This window comes from Arachis ipaensis, chromosome B6 (assembly GCF_059453495.1).
Source record: "Arachis ipaensis isolate K30076 ecotype BB chromosome B6, ASM5945349v1, whole genome shotgun sequence".
In the NCBI taxonomy this organism is placed as follows: Eukaryota; Viridiplantae; Streptophyta; class Magnoliopsida; order Fabales; family Fabaceae; genus Arachis; species Arachis ipaensis.
The window spans coordinates 132,609,657-132,624,323 of record NC_142441.1 but is presented as its reverse complement, the minus strand read 5'-3'; the positions used below and the strand labels follow the sequence as shown (position 1 = coordinate 132,624,323).

Sequence of the window (14,667 nt, the reverse complement as noted above, 5' to 3'; positions counted from 1 at the left end):
ATAAATCTCAATATTTTGTTTGGTGCAAAATGAGAGACAGAAATTGAAACAAGAATAAAATTCTAATTTAATTTGTACAAAGGATAAAATTGAAATTAATTAATTGAAATGAAGGTATTTTATGTATAAAATGTTATTAAAGTTTCAGTCTTCATCTCTAAAAGTTTTAGTCCCATGTGTCCCTACTTTTTGGAGGTACTTAAATACTGAAATTTTGGTGACAGAGACAGAAATTTTAGTACCAGTCTCTGAACTAACAAATATAATACTGAATCTCAGTCTCTCAGTCTCTGTCTCAATATCTCAAAACAAACGCTACCTAAGTGTCTCATCATCATTATCATCATCATTGTCATATTCATATCTTGCACTATTGGTATCCAATAAATCAACAATACTGTCAATATCATTTGAGATATGATTGTTAGATTGATTTGTGGCATCTTCTTGATATGCAGAATCCTCCATTGTTTCAATCTCAATCTCACCTCTTGCTTTAGTCTTGAATGCAAACCACCATTATGTTTTTTTTCCTGGTGTTGCTTATATGGCTTAATTTCATCACAATTTATTAGTATATGATTTATGGCTGCACTGAATTCTTTGTCATCTAAATAATAAATTTTGCATTCACCAGCCAAACAACCAGGCAAATTAAAAATAGACAAAGTTGATTGCATTGAATTATCACCCGCATTATTTTGCTTTGTGTCGATGCTAGTTTGGTTAAAATAGTACTCACAAAAGTGAGAAATCTCCTCAATTAGGTATGATTCAATGATAGATCCTTCAACATATGTTTTGTTCTTGACCTTTTTCTTAAGATGATGGAGAAATCTGTCATAAAAAATTTATAACAAAAATCAAATAACAAACAATTGACTTAATAAAACAATAAAAAAAATTTCTTTGATAAATATAGAGGTGTGACTAAGGTACCTCTCAAAAGGATACATCCATCTATATTGCACAGGACCACCAAGCAACGCTTCAAATGGCAAATGAATAGGTAGATGTTCCATTGAGTCAAAAAATCTAGGAGAAAAATACGTTCTAACTTGCATAGCACAATTAGAATATTTTCTTCAAACTTATTGAGAACATCTTCTCGTAATGATGTTGAGCACAAATCTCGAAAGAATTGACTTATCTTTGTTATTGGCTTCCATATTTGCTCTGGCAATGAACTAAAAGCAATTGGGAGTAAACGTTCCATAAATATATGACAATCATGACTTTTCATTCCATATAACTTGCCCTCCTTAATATCAACACAACTCCCTAAATTTGAAATATATCCATCAAGCATCCTTAACTCTTTCACCCATTCACATATTGCTCTCTTTTGCTGGAGGGTAAATGTGTAGTTTGTTTTAGGTTTTATAATTTTACCTCCACTTTGTTCTGGCAGTTCTAAAATTTTTTGCTTGCAATATAATGACAGATCTATTCTAGCCTTTGCATTATCTTTAGTCTTCTTTTTGATGTCCATGACAGTATTAAATATATTATCAAATACATTCTTCTCAATATGCATTACATCAAGGTTATGACAGATTAAATTATGACGCCAATAAGAAAAATCCCAAAATATGCTTCTTTTGGTCCAATTATGCGTACTTCCATATCCTTCTATCTCAAGTTGCTCAACATCACTTATCTTATCATAATTCTGAACTATATCCTATATTTGCTCTCCAGTCAATCTTGGTGGAGGTTCTGATCTCTCAATTCTATTCTTATAGAATGCATCCTTATTTCTTCTAAACATGTGATTATCTGGCAAGAATTGTCTGTGGCAGTCAAACCATGATGGCTTTCCGCCATTTTTTAATTGGAATGTCTTGATTCGTTCATACAGTATGGGCATGCTAGCCTGCCTGCTGTCATCCATCCAATCAACATTCCATATGCAGAAAAATCATTAATCGTCCACAACAATGCAGCTCGCATTACAAAATTTGACTTGGAATGAATATTATGAGTTAAAACACCATCTTTCCATAGTAGTTTTAGCTCATCAATCAAGGGATGCAGATATACATCAATCCTAGTTTTGGGATTACGAGGACCGGAGATAATCATGAATAAAAACATGTAAGAAGTTTTCATGCACATGGAAGGAGGCAGGTTATAAGGAGTGACAATTATTGGCCAACATGAATATTATTTACCAGATTGACCAAAAGGGGTAAATCCATCAGCACATAATCCTAGTCTGACATTGCGTGGTTCTTGAGAAAATTGTGGATGTTTTCTATCAAAATACTTCCATGCTTTTGAATCTAACGGATGCTCAAGAACTCCTTTAAACTCGTGATCAAAATGTCATCGCATGTGAGGTGTTGTGTGCATTAAAGCATAAAGTCTTCTTAATTGAGGTATAAGCGGTAAATAGTGCATTCGTTTCAAAGGCACTTCTTTACTCTTTTTACCTATCTTGTACCTTGGAGAATGACAAAATTTATATTTCTTTCTTGGTATATCATCCTCCTTGTAATATAGCATACAACCATTAATACAACAATCAATTTTATTGCTTTCCATGCTAAGTTTCGATACTAACTTCTTTACTTCATAAAAATTGGAGACAAGTTATTCTTAGGCATCACTTCCTTCGTAGCTTTCACAAAATCATCAAAGATTTGTTGAAATACATTTTCTTTAGTTTTTATACTCAACATTTTAGCTGCCATTGATAATTTTAAATGACTAACACATCCCTCAAATAATGGACGCCCATTGTATTAGCCTCATTTGTATCATCAAAAACTAAAACTTGATCAATATACTCTGGTTCGACATTAACAAGATGCTCAAAATAGAAGTGGATCTTGTTTCTATTCTTCAGTGCAGTATCACACATCTTAACCACATCAAAATCTCTTCTTAGCACCCTTAACCCTTTAGTTAAATCCATCTCTGACTCCAACCAATACACTTTATCATACTGAGTATACCTAAATCCAAAAAAAAAAATCTTCAACCAAAAATAGATTACACATATCAACATGCACCCTCTCATTGTTACTCACTAATTTACCACTATCTTTCAACATACCATCCTCATTCTTCTCTAACCGATCATGTGATGATAGATGAACGTGATATGTGTTGCCATCTATAAAAATTTACAAATAAGTGACAATTAGCTAAATCAACACATCAAAGTACTATATTTGAACCTCCATTGCAAAAATAAATCAATTTAATCACCATTAGTATGAAGATCCCAATAAACAGAAAATAACAAAAGAAGAAATATAAAATGCTACCGCAATCTTTGTTGTTCAATGAAAATTTATACACTGAGCGTCAATATCAAACGTGAGTCTGTATGCGATGTTACTAATTTGAAGAGAAGAATGCGAAGAGAAAAAGAGACGAAAAAAAAGAAGAGAAAAACACCAAAAGACTATTCAGTTACGCGCGTTGTATGTAGTGAGAGTTTTATAAATTGGAGATAATAGATTGAAACGGGAGTGAAACCCTAAAGAGATTCCACATTAGATTTTTGTCTGCCACGTCATTAAGCTCTATTTAACAGAAAAAAATTCTCCTCATAATTTGATAAATTTGTAGCGTTTTTAAATATTTAGAGCGTATAATTGTCGTTAACAAAAATTAGAATTATTATTGTCAACGTTATGAAAATTTTGGTAATTTACTCTAAGTAATATTATTCCTTTTATAAATCATTATAGGTATTTAAGGTTTATGAAACAAATTCTAAAATCTAAACCCCTGTATGCGACAAGTTAGTCAAGCCATCGTTATTTTTATTCATTTAGGTAAACCTATACAGATTTTGATGTATGGGCTTTTGAATTGTCTCACAACAATATTTATAATTATAGTTTCGATTTATTGATAGTCATGCTAATTTTTCTAATTTCTTTTTCAAATCATGTTAATTTTCGTTTGTATTGTTATAATTTTTCCTTTTTCTTTTTGAATATGTATATTTGTGATTTAAATATCTAGATTTGGTACTGTGAATATACAAAATCTGAATCTTGAATATGTAAACTTTTTTTTTTTTTTTTTCACTTTTTGAATATGCACAAACATGAGGGACAATACATTAGTATTCTCAAGTCCATTAACAAAAACAAAGTTATAAGAAAAACAAAGTTATATTTGACTATTAGATATTTTTGTTACATATTTATTATTTATTAAAAAATTATTTTATTCTTTTAAGATCGTTTCTCTTAGCACCAGAATTTTTTAGGAACTATTTTGGTAATTATTTTTTTGAATAATTTGAAGAGGGTGCTAGAGGCCAGTAACTTTTGTATTTTGTAATCATCAATTGATCATCAATAGTATTTTTAATGGTGTGAAATTAAATCCAATGGTATGGGATCATTCAATTTTTTTTTATGGTTAAATGCTAGCTAACTTTTTAAAAAGTTGTTGGTCCCCTAAACTTTCCCTAATTGTTGAAAAGATAAATGGTAAAAGGCCATCAGAATTTATTGTTTTGAGCATTAATTAGCTATCAATATTTAAAAATATGAGATAAAATATATTGTTATATTATTAGATTAACTGCCTGTTTGAAAACTTTTAATGGTATAGAATTGAATTTTAGTATTTAGAATAAATTAGTAAAACTATAGAATTGAATTGAATTCTAGTGTTTGGAATGTTTATCAAATGAATTAAAATTTTATAATAGACAATTTTATCCTTTATTAATATAACATCATATTTAAATAATAATATATTTATTTATTAAATTATATGAAAAATTTAAAAAAAAATTATTTTTTAACTAAATTTTTTTCAATTAAAATTTGTTCACCTCTTTTAGAAAAACAAAAATTAGATTAATCTAAAAATATTAAATTTTAAACATTATTATTAATTAAAAAATAAATGATTTTTCACGATTGATTCCAACGACAAACAAATAACAAAAAACAAACATGAACTATCAAGAACCAACTTGTTGAGTGGTCTAATGACATAGCAAGTTTAAAAAAATTAGTTATTAACAGTAAATTATAGCAACTAATTCATGTTATTAAAATAGACCAAATTTATGCCACTTTTTGCTGGTGTCATGATTAATACAACTTCACTTGAAATGTCAGACAAATTGAAAAACACTTGGTGTCATTAATCTAATTTAAACACATAAAATTAATCTAATTTAAACACATAAAATCTATATATGTGGATATTTTTTTAGATCTACAAATAATGAAATGAAGGTGGTAAGAGAAGAGAGAGTGTATTGAAATGTGAAAAATATTGAGTGAAGAAAATTAAAAAAAAAAGTAATTAAATTATAAAAATATTTTAAACATTTTAAATTTTAAATAAAATTCCAATGGAATGAAATTTTAAATCGGACCTATTTATATTAGAATTGATTTTGAGATAAAACAATAGAATTGAGTTGAATTCTATCTAAACTAATTTAAATATTTTTGTTTCAAACACTAGAATTGAATTCCAAAAAATTTCCAAACACCCTGTAAAAGAATTAAATTGATAACTAAATAATGGCTAAATACAATAAATTCTAATAATCCACCAGCATTTTTTCATTTGAAAATATTAAAATTATGTATGTTCTGAATGTTACTATTTCTTTTAGTCTTTTACAAATTACAAAATCTTGACAAACAAACAAAATAGAAACTAAAAATAAAACCACAAAGAACTGTATTTATCAACACATTAGATCGCTGGTACATAATAGGAATGCAGTCAATGAACACTAGTACAGTCTCTTATTATCATCATTTTCCATTTGTGAAGCATGATACCAAACTGGAGGTAATCAGTTCGGATAGAAGGCACGGAATGTTTGAATTTGTTTTGAACTCCAAAACTATATAATTCGGAGAAATCCTGAAAGCGAGAAGTCTTTCTTTTTTTTATTTGCGTAAAAAAAAAAATTCGTGACTCTATCATCAGTACGAGATATTGAAATATGTGTAATAAAATGTTTGGTTTCATGTTTTAAAGTCCTAAAATCAATAGAGGAAAAGGGTCACTAGCTCATAGAGTTCTAAAGCAAGCAAACAAAGCAAAACACCTAGGATACTCTGGAATAGACTAGAGGGAAGGATGAAAAAGGCCATTGGAAATAATTGATTTTCATACTGTGGCCTATGATTCATCCATGGAGAGTTCTAAATATATGGCATTCAAACCAAAAACAGCTTTCCAGATATCATGATCAGTAAATACAACTTTGCTTGCTAACATCCATCCCATACAGTGGGAACTGAAAAAAAAACAACTATTCAGGCTATGCCGTAAACAAAATTAGTTCTCTCGCTAACATCTGAATCCATTCGACAAATTCCAACATCATTTTGATCTAACTACGGAAATACTGACCACTGACAGAATGTCATGCTCTACACCCTTTCAATTTTCCGATTGCAAGATGTCCTAATCTTCGATGATTAACGCCTCTTCTTGCTTCCTTTTGTGCTGGACTTTGATGGTGTAGCAACCAGATACACAAACAGAACAATGATGGATATCACCGAGATAAGAGATCCATACTTAGCCAGCAACCTCTGCGGACAGTAAAATTAATGACATTAGATAATGACGTCACACTGTGATGCACCAAAAGAGTGGTTGACAAAGAACAATTCATCAGAATATAAAGAAATATGCATCTGAGAAAGAAAAGTGTAAAAGCATGCATAAACACATCAACTTTGTAGCAGCGCACACAACTTATTAAACTATATGATTCTCAACAAACTTGCATCAGACAAATTTAATCATGGTTGACATATGACATGCATAAAATCAACCAAAATAGGTAGCACTCATGCTAATTCAATGTCATTCACATCATAAAACAATGTCTAAGACTGCAATTAGATAGAGCACAAATAGTTGTACATACCTTAGCCTGAGAAATCCAGTCCAACCAGATGCGATTACATGCAACCAAAGAGCAATATGTAAGTCAACAAAAGCAACATTTGAGATCGGTGCATGTATCAATCAGGTATACAAGAGACATACCCATTCAAACTTCTGCTCAGGAGGTCTATCAGCAAGAACATCCAAGGGCAATATGGGAGTTGATAATGCCTCCTAATAATAGCAAGAAATTATTATTCATGTTATTATAAATTCATCATTATTACAAGAAAAATCTCAACACATGAAAATAGGCATCACTCTAACATATATTAAACCTGTAAAGCGGCCTTTGTGGGAACACGGAATTTTATGACAGCTGGTTCGCCAGCAAATACTCCCTTTGTATTTGTCTCAAGCTCAAAAGTGTGGGAGAGGATGCCACCACTGAAAAGTGCAAAATTTATTTGCTAAACAAAATCTAATGAACCAAAATGCAACAAAGCAAACTGCAAGAGATAACCTAGAGTAGCAAAAAAAGTTACAGCAAAAAATTCGAAACTCACGCATCAAGCTTCTCCCATGACTTTGTGGTGCTACCACTGATTACACTAAATTTATCACTTGGCCAGCCATCATCTGTTAGACTTACATCATATGCAGTCCTTTCAAAGAAAAAAGAAAAGTAATTTAAATGGCAATGAGAAGAAAAAGAAAAATAATGGCAAAAGAGGGATACTAAATAAAATTAGAGACCACAAGATAACTATAACTGTCATATATAAAATGAAATCTTCATCGACTTGTCATTCAAACTCATCCCATGATCACCTCTCATTAATTATGCTTTACATGCATGGTTTCATGTACCTAAAAGTTCATTTTATATCACATCTAATGAAATTTAGAAAGCTATCCTGTAAAGATTAAAATACATTGACGGGTATCATTTTGCCAAAATAGATCAGAAAAGTATTGTGTTTGCGTAGAGCTCACACACAGTTTCACTACTGAAATTCCTCATGTTAATGCACTTCCATTATCCAGTAACAGAAAATCCTTTATTATAACAACTTAAAAAATCAGCATAAACTTGCAAGCTTATTACGTTATGTGATAAGCAAAGAGTAAACAGCATAGAAGGTCCTATCTTATTGATTTGGAACCATTGCTATCATAGTCCATTTCGGTAAATGAAACCCCAGACCCATTAAAATAAGTAAGTTTCCTTCGCGTGTTGGTCCTATCTTGCATAAAAAATGCAACAGTTGAAAGCAACAAACCAAGCTCGCACTGTATTTCTCCATATCTTGAATTACAAACATCAACATATCAAATCAAATTTAGGGGTACAATTAGTATATATGCAATTGAAACTCGTATGAAGCCACCGAAAGGTTCAAATTTTCTGTTTTCACAATATTAACTTCACTTGTTGCCCCCCTATCGATCTTTTCCGCAATTAGATCACAAACTTGAAAACCGATCATCTTTCTTCCACTTAATTACAAAAAATTGCCATTTTATATATAAGTTTCCACGGCATTAAAGAAAATCGAGATCTAGCATAAATCTCTGATCTAATTACACAAATACATGTACAAAAATTTGACAAATCTCAATAACCTAATTGCACCAATCGATCAGAGCATGCATGCGGGGAATTGAGATCTCAGACACATAAAACAAAATTCAACAAAATGAATAATAATAATAAAGGAATAGGAAAATGTTAGGGTTGTAGATCGGAGCATACGAGGTTCCTTGGTTATAGATATCGATGGTGACGGAAACCCTCTCAGCACCGGAATTGATCCTGTTGAGCGTGGCCTTCTTGTGCGCGACGATGAAAGGGACGTCGGAGGAAGCAAGTGAGGAACACACCAACAGCGATGCTATCAGAGCTATAGCGGTGAGTGCCTTCATCATTGGATCCGCCATTGGAGAGAGGATGAGACGGAGATAGAGAAAGAGAGAGGGTCAACGATGGAGAAGATGGATCTTTAGATGCGAAGACTGGTTTATGTGGTTTATATGCAAGGGTCTGTTTGGATCCGGAATTGGAAACCAGTGTCAAATAAAACTAAAACAACGAGGAATAAAGGACACTACTAGGGTTAGTGACTTTTGGATGCGTGTAGCGGAGGAAATTATAAATAATTTTTTGAAATTTTAAGATCAAAATATTATATTTTTATATTTAGTTCAAAATTTAAAAAATTATTCTCAAATAAGTTTGATTTTAAGAAATTAAAATTATTATTTTAATTTTTACCCTTTTTTTTGGTATATTTGATTTCTAATGAAATAAAATTCAAATAATAAAATAATACACACACTTTATAGAATGCCCACCAAATGCTTCACTGCTACACCTACACGTTTCCAAAGCGGTAATGTAAATTTTGATAAACTTATATTAAAGTAACCTATCATTTCTGTTCATAAAATTTTAAAATATTAACAATCCTATCTATAAATAAATAATAAAACCAATTTTGTATTAATGAAAGACAAAAATCAGAAATCAACGCGGATTAGATCGGATATGGCTAAAATTTTAATTCGATCCGCACTAAAATCATCGAATCGAATCTAATATCCACAGTTCTTAAGTTTGGATCCGATCCGATCCGTATTTTGCGGATTGGATCGTATATCTCATATATCCACAAAACACACAAATTTTTTATTAAAAAAATATCAATAAAATTTATTTTTCTATTTTTTTAAATATGTTTACTTTTAAAATAATATTAAACATACTTTTCTTAAATAATAAATTAAAATAATACAACATATATGATAATTATTAGTTGAAATAAAACATAAAAAAAATAGGGCAAAAAACGTTAATAAGCCAAGGCTCTAGGGAATTTACGTAATTCAGCCAAAATGAAAAACGTTTCACCAATGAGCCAAAGTATATTTATATATAATTCGAACTAACCTGGTTCGAACTACACTTACACATAAATCGAACCAACTCAGTTCGAATTACTGACGAACACTCGATGAACATAATTCGAACCTACTTGGTTCGAACTACAAATGCCCTTAATTCGAACCATGCTTGTTCGAATTATACCCTTTGAAAGCTTCCCAAGTAATTCGAACCAACTTGGTTCGAATTACTCTAAATTTGACCCCAATAGTAATTCGAGTAAGGCTGGTTCGAATTATGTGAATTTCGGCTATATAAGGAGTTCGAATCAGCCTCATTCGAACCATTGTTCCATTCCCCTACCCCACCAAATCCCAGAGAAAACGACCCAGATTCGATTCGACAAAGACCTGAACGGAATACTCAGCCGATGGGGGACGATCCGGCAAGGTTATATCGGTTGGACGGAGTTGCTCATATAGCCGAGGTCATCAACGACGAGGTTAGTACATAAAAACTTCGTGCTAGCGGTATATCTGAGTTAGTGGTTTTGCATACGGTTTTAGTGGCGGTTTATGTTGGCGGTTAATCGTAGTGGTATTGCTAGTGGTTTAGTTGAGAGGTTTTGCATGCGGGTTAGATGGTGGTTTAGTTGGTGGTTTATGTTAGTGGTTTATGTTAGTTGTTTTATGTTACCTGTTTTATGTTTGTGGTTTATGTTGGTTATTTTATGTTGGTGGTTTATGTTAGTTGTTTTATGTTAGCTGTTTTATGTTAGTGGTTTATGTTAGTTGTTTTATGTTAGCGGTTTAGTTGTGTGGTATATGATAGTTGTTTTGCATGTGGTTCTCGTTAATGGATTTTTATGCGGTTTATAATAGTGGTTTGTTGATGTGCTTTTGTTGCCGGTTTAGGTTAGTTGTTTTTAGTATTGGTTTTATTAGTACTTTTGTATGCTGTTTTGCTGATGATATACCTTGGCGGTTTATTTTGGTGGTATTGGAAGTGGTTGACCATGTGCTTTTGTAAGCGGTTCGTGATAGTGGTTTTGCATGTGGTTAAGATTAGTGGATTTCTTTGAGGTTTATGTTAGCGGTTTGAGCATATGGTTTTCAATGTGGTTTGATATATTGGTTTTGCATGTAGATTCTGTACTCGGTTTCCTTTAGTGGTTTATCGTGTTGGTTATTTTTGTCATTGGTTATCAAGTTGGTTCTAACAATGCGGTGCATGTAATGCGCAGCCACAGCGATGCATCAGGAGCATGCGGCGGCAGCAGGGCATGCGACTCGATGAGAGATACGTTCCGTACCTGCAGATGGCCGGATTATACCATCTTGCGAGGCTGAACGATAGATGGTTCCGGTTAGATGAGGCCCTTGTCAGTGCTTTCGTCGAGCGATGGCGTCCGGAGATGCACACGTTCCATATGCCGTTCGGAGAGTGCACGATCACACTTCAGGACGTGGCGTACCAGTTGGGGTTGCCAGTGGACGGGCGTTATGTGAGCGGCTTCCTTTCAGATTTTCAGATATACATCCAGGGTGGCCATCTAGCTTGGGTGTGGTTCCAGGAGTTGCTTGGAGTGATTCCTCCTCCCAGCCAGGTTCAGAAGTACGCAGTAAACTGCAGCTGGTTCCAGGAGACTTTTGGAGCGTGCCCCGAGGGAGTCGATGAGGAGACTGTGTGGCGATTTGCTCGTGCCTACATCATGATGTTCTCTGTGCAGTTTATCTGGATGCCGTATAGCAGCCCCGAGGTACTTCAGGTTGTGCATCCAGAGGCTTTGGAGGCTCGGCATACGGTGTTGTGGCGGTCTGTGACGTCACTGATATACTTTGCCGTCATAAAGTGGCATCAGATAGATAGGGTTCTACCGCAGTTCGGCGGGGTCCAGCCCCGTCCGCATCCCGCCCTGAACATCGACTTTCTGATGTCGAAGGATGGCCGAGGCGGTGATCGATGGTTCCCTTACGCCTTGCAGTCATGGCATCTCCATTGGGAGTCACGTGCGGAGACCATCCTCAGGTTTGACGTTGTTGCCGACTATGGACCGTCGCATGAGTTCCTGGAGTGGTGGATTCAGCATGGAAAGAGGTTTCTGTCTCCAGAGATGTACTTGGGGGATTCGAGAGCCGTTCCTATTCCCGTTGAGGCGTCACAGAGGGGTGCTGGGCGAGTTCCTGACATGGATCGTATTGACGACGTGCCGGACAGGCGTCGGGTTGAGAGGAGAGCTCGTATGGGGACACGACGGAGCCAGCGTGAGTGGAGGTGGCTGGACCAGGCTTTGGACGAGGCTGACAATGCCGGTCCCCGTGGAGGCGGACGACGAGGGCAGGGAGGGAGACGGAGAGGGCGTGCTGCGGCGGACCACCAGGGTGATCACCGTGACGACGATGACGACGATCAGCATGGGCCCGTGGGGGGGGGGGATGGTGCAGGGGCTGTTGTAGTTGCTGGTGTTAGTTCCCATGATGGCGGACATGGAGGCGAGTGGTATAGGTCAGGTATGGGTGACGGGGCTGACACTGGTGACGTTGGACTTGGTTCGGGGCCTCTTGGAGATTATTTCGTTGGTGTACCAGGCCATGACCAGACTCTTCAGGAGAGCACCCCATGGGTTAGTCCAGGATCACAGTGGGCAGACTTCCTTGCCTCAGATACGCTTGATGCGGACTTTGGGGCTTCACACTTTTTAGACGAGATTACTGCCATCATGCAGGAGGACGTGGCGGCCCGTAGGCGTGGTCAGAGCTCCGGCACACAAGCACCTTTAGATGTTGATTTGAACGAGCCTCCTACAACATCTGTTGTTGACCACTTTGCATTGGGAGGTACCCCTCCTTCCGCCTACACTGCTGCATCACATTCAGTTGCCGGGCCTTCTGCGGCACCCGTACAGCCTAGGCCACCTGCACAGCCTGCCCTGGATGAGGAGGAGGATGAGATCGAGGACAAGGAGCCGCTTATCCGCAGAGGTCATAGGACACGGGTACCCCGTCGTTGCTTTACGGGCTCGCATCTGTTTAGATGATTCATGTATCATGTTGTTGTTTATTCATGTTCATTAATGTATGCTAGCCATGTTTACTTTTGTTGTTATTTTAGCCTTGTTTACTTTTATTGTATGTTCATCATACTGTTCTTCAAGTTGGCCTCAATACACTTCACCAAGTGCTGACTGAATTCTTGTCCGGTTCCCATCTGGGCCTGAGCCTCTCTCCCGTTGCGAACAAAGAGTTTCGCAAGCCTTCCATATGTTGCCTTCACCAGCGAGCATACAGGTAGGTTTCTGACACCCTTGAGGATTGAGTTCACACACTCGGAGATATTCGTCGTCATGTGACCGAATCTTCGCCCCTCGTCACGATGCTAAGTCCACAAGGAATACTCAATCCGGTTCGCCCACTCACACATCGTCGGGTCTTCAGACCGCAGAATATCAAACCAGTAATCAAACTCAACCTCGGTCTTGGCATACGCCGCATTGACAAGAAGCCTCCGTGCATCTTTGCCCTTGAAGGTAAGGGCAAAATTAGCCGCTACGTGTCGAATGTAGAATGCACAGTATGCAGATGGAGGTAACCAACCTCCGTCGGGAGCCTCAAGCGCGGCCTTGATGCCGTTATGCCTGTCCGATATAACCAGCAGACCCGGCTGCGGTGTCACGTGCTGACGAAGGTGGGAGAGAAAGAATATCCAAGACTCTGCATTCTCACCCTCAACTAGTGCGAATGCAACAGGTAGTATGTTGGAGTTCCCGTCCTGTGTAATCGCAATGAGCAACGTTCCCCCATACTTGCCATACAGATGGGTGCCGTCGATACTAACCAGCGGCTTGCAATGACGGAATGCCTCGACGCACGGTGGAAACGTCCAGAACAGTCTGTGAAAATAAGCTTGAGACTCGTCTAGTTGTCCACCAACTCGAACAGGGCTCGTCCTTAGGACTGCAACAGTACCAGGCATCGTCAACTGGACTCCCAACATGCACCTGGGGAGCTCGTTGTACGACTCATCCCAGTCACCATAGATGAGGGCAATAGCCTTCTGCTTCGCCAACCAGACCCTCCTGTACGTCGGCCTAAACCCAAAGTGTGCGGCGGTGGCATTTAGAAGCACCTTGATGCTGACGGATTCATCAGCCCTAACCATTGGCATAATGAACGCCGATATCACATGATAATCCAAACTCCTGTGGTCACTCGAGATGGAGGTGGCAAGACAAGTATGAGGTCCATTGTACCGTTTGACCTCCCAAATGCCCTTGCGCTGCCGGAGACCCAGTCGAATCAACCATGTGCACCCATTCCCGAACTCAGAACACTTGTCCACATACCGACGATAGTCAGACTCCACTACCTTGTACTGTACCCCTCGCCGGATGTTGTAAGTCTTCACACTTAACAAGGCCTCATCTTTATCCTGAAATTGCTGACCAACCTGGAACTCTGTCAGACCAGCAGTCCCTTCCGCATCTCTAGCTCCAAATCCAACAGCCTGCTCAGAAACCCCCTCCTGCCTCATGGCATCCAAGTCCAAAGAGGAAAAATGTGGTGGATACTGCTGTGTGCCAGAGCTAGAACCAGCTCCTGCCCCTGCAGGCTCACTCGCTCCAATATCATCACCGCTATCATCATTAATCATATCCGGCTCGACGTCATCGTCCTCTGCATCACCCAACAATCCGTCTCCAACCCCAAGCGGTGCAGCGCACTGTAAAGAGGTCGGCAGAAATTCCCCTGTTCCGACCTCGTCGCCTACGCTGCCATTGAGATCAACAGCAAAAGAAGGAGAGGCAACAGGTTGGACCGGTGGCTCGTACACAGGGACGGACGAAGAAGCAACGGCAGGTCTGGAACTGGAGCCGGCTGCCGTGGCTAAAGTGGTGGTATTCCGGTTCGAATCCCCTGAGCTGGATACCACATCAA

The 14,667-nt window shown here is 37.2% G+C and overlaps 2 protein-coding genes across 3 annotated transcripts; one reads left to right on the top strand and one right to left on the bottom strand.

The window, feature by feature from the left end:
- Nucleotides 1–6,098: 6,098 nt before the first annotated feature.
- LOC107604838 (translocon-associated protein beta (TRAPB) family protein) lies at nucleotides 6,099–8,976 on the bottom strand. 2 transcript variants are annotated; one of them, XM_016306540.3, is made up of 6 exons: nucleotides 8,606–8,959; nucleotides 7,416–7,514; nucleotides 7,188–7,296; nucleotides 7,012–7,083; nucleotides 6,890–6,895; nucleotides 6,099–6,548 (listed from the first exon to the last, which is right to left on the bottom strand). In XM_016306540.3, exons 1-6 carry the CDS (start codon nucleotides 8,788–8,790, stop codon nucleotides 6,432–6,434), a joined length of 588 nt encoding a protein of 195 aa, XP_016162026.1. In that variant the 5' UTR covers nucleotides 8,791–8,959; the 3' UTR covers nucleotides 6,099–6,431. The 2 variants fall into 2 exon arrangements, with proteins under 2 accessions (XP_016162026.1, XP_088346350.1); XM_088490224.1 differs by lacking the exon at nucleotides 6,890–6,895 and having other exon boundaries at nucleotides 7,008–7,083; nucleotides 8,606–8,976.
- A 2,158-nt stretch (nucleotides 8,977–11,134) lies between these two features.
- On the top strand, nucleotides 11,135–12,770 carry LOC148562787 (uncharacterized). Its single transcript, XM_088490993.1, has 2 exons — nucleotides 11,135–11,232; nucleotides 11,336–12,770. Exons 1-2 carry the CDS (start codon nucleotides 11,135–11,137, stop codon nucleotides 12,768–12,770), a joined length of 1,533 nt encoding a protein of 510 aa, XP_088347119.1.
- Nucleotides 12,771–14,667: the final 1,897 nt, after the last annotated feature.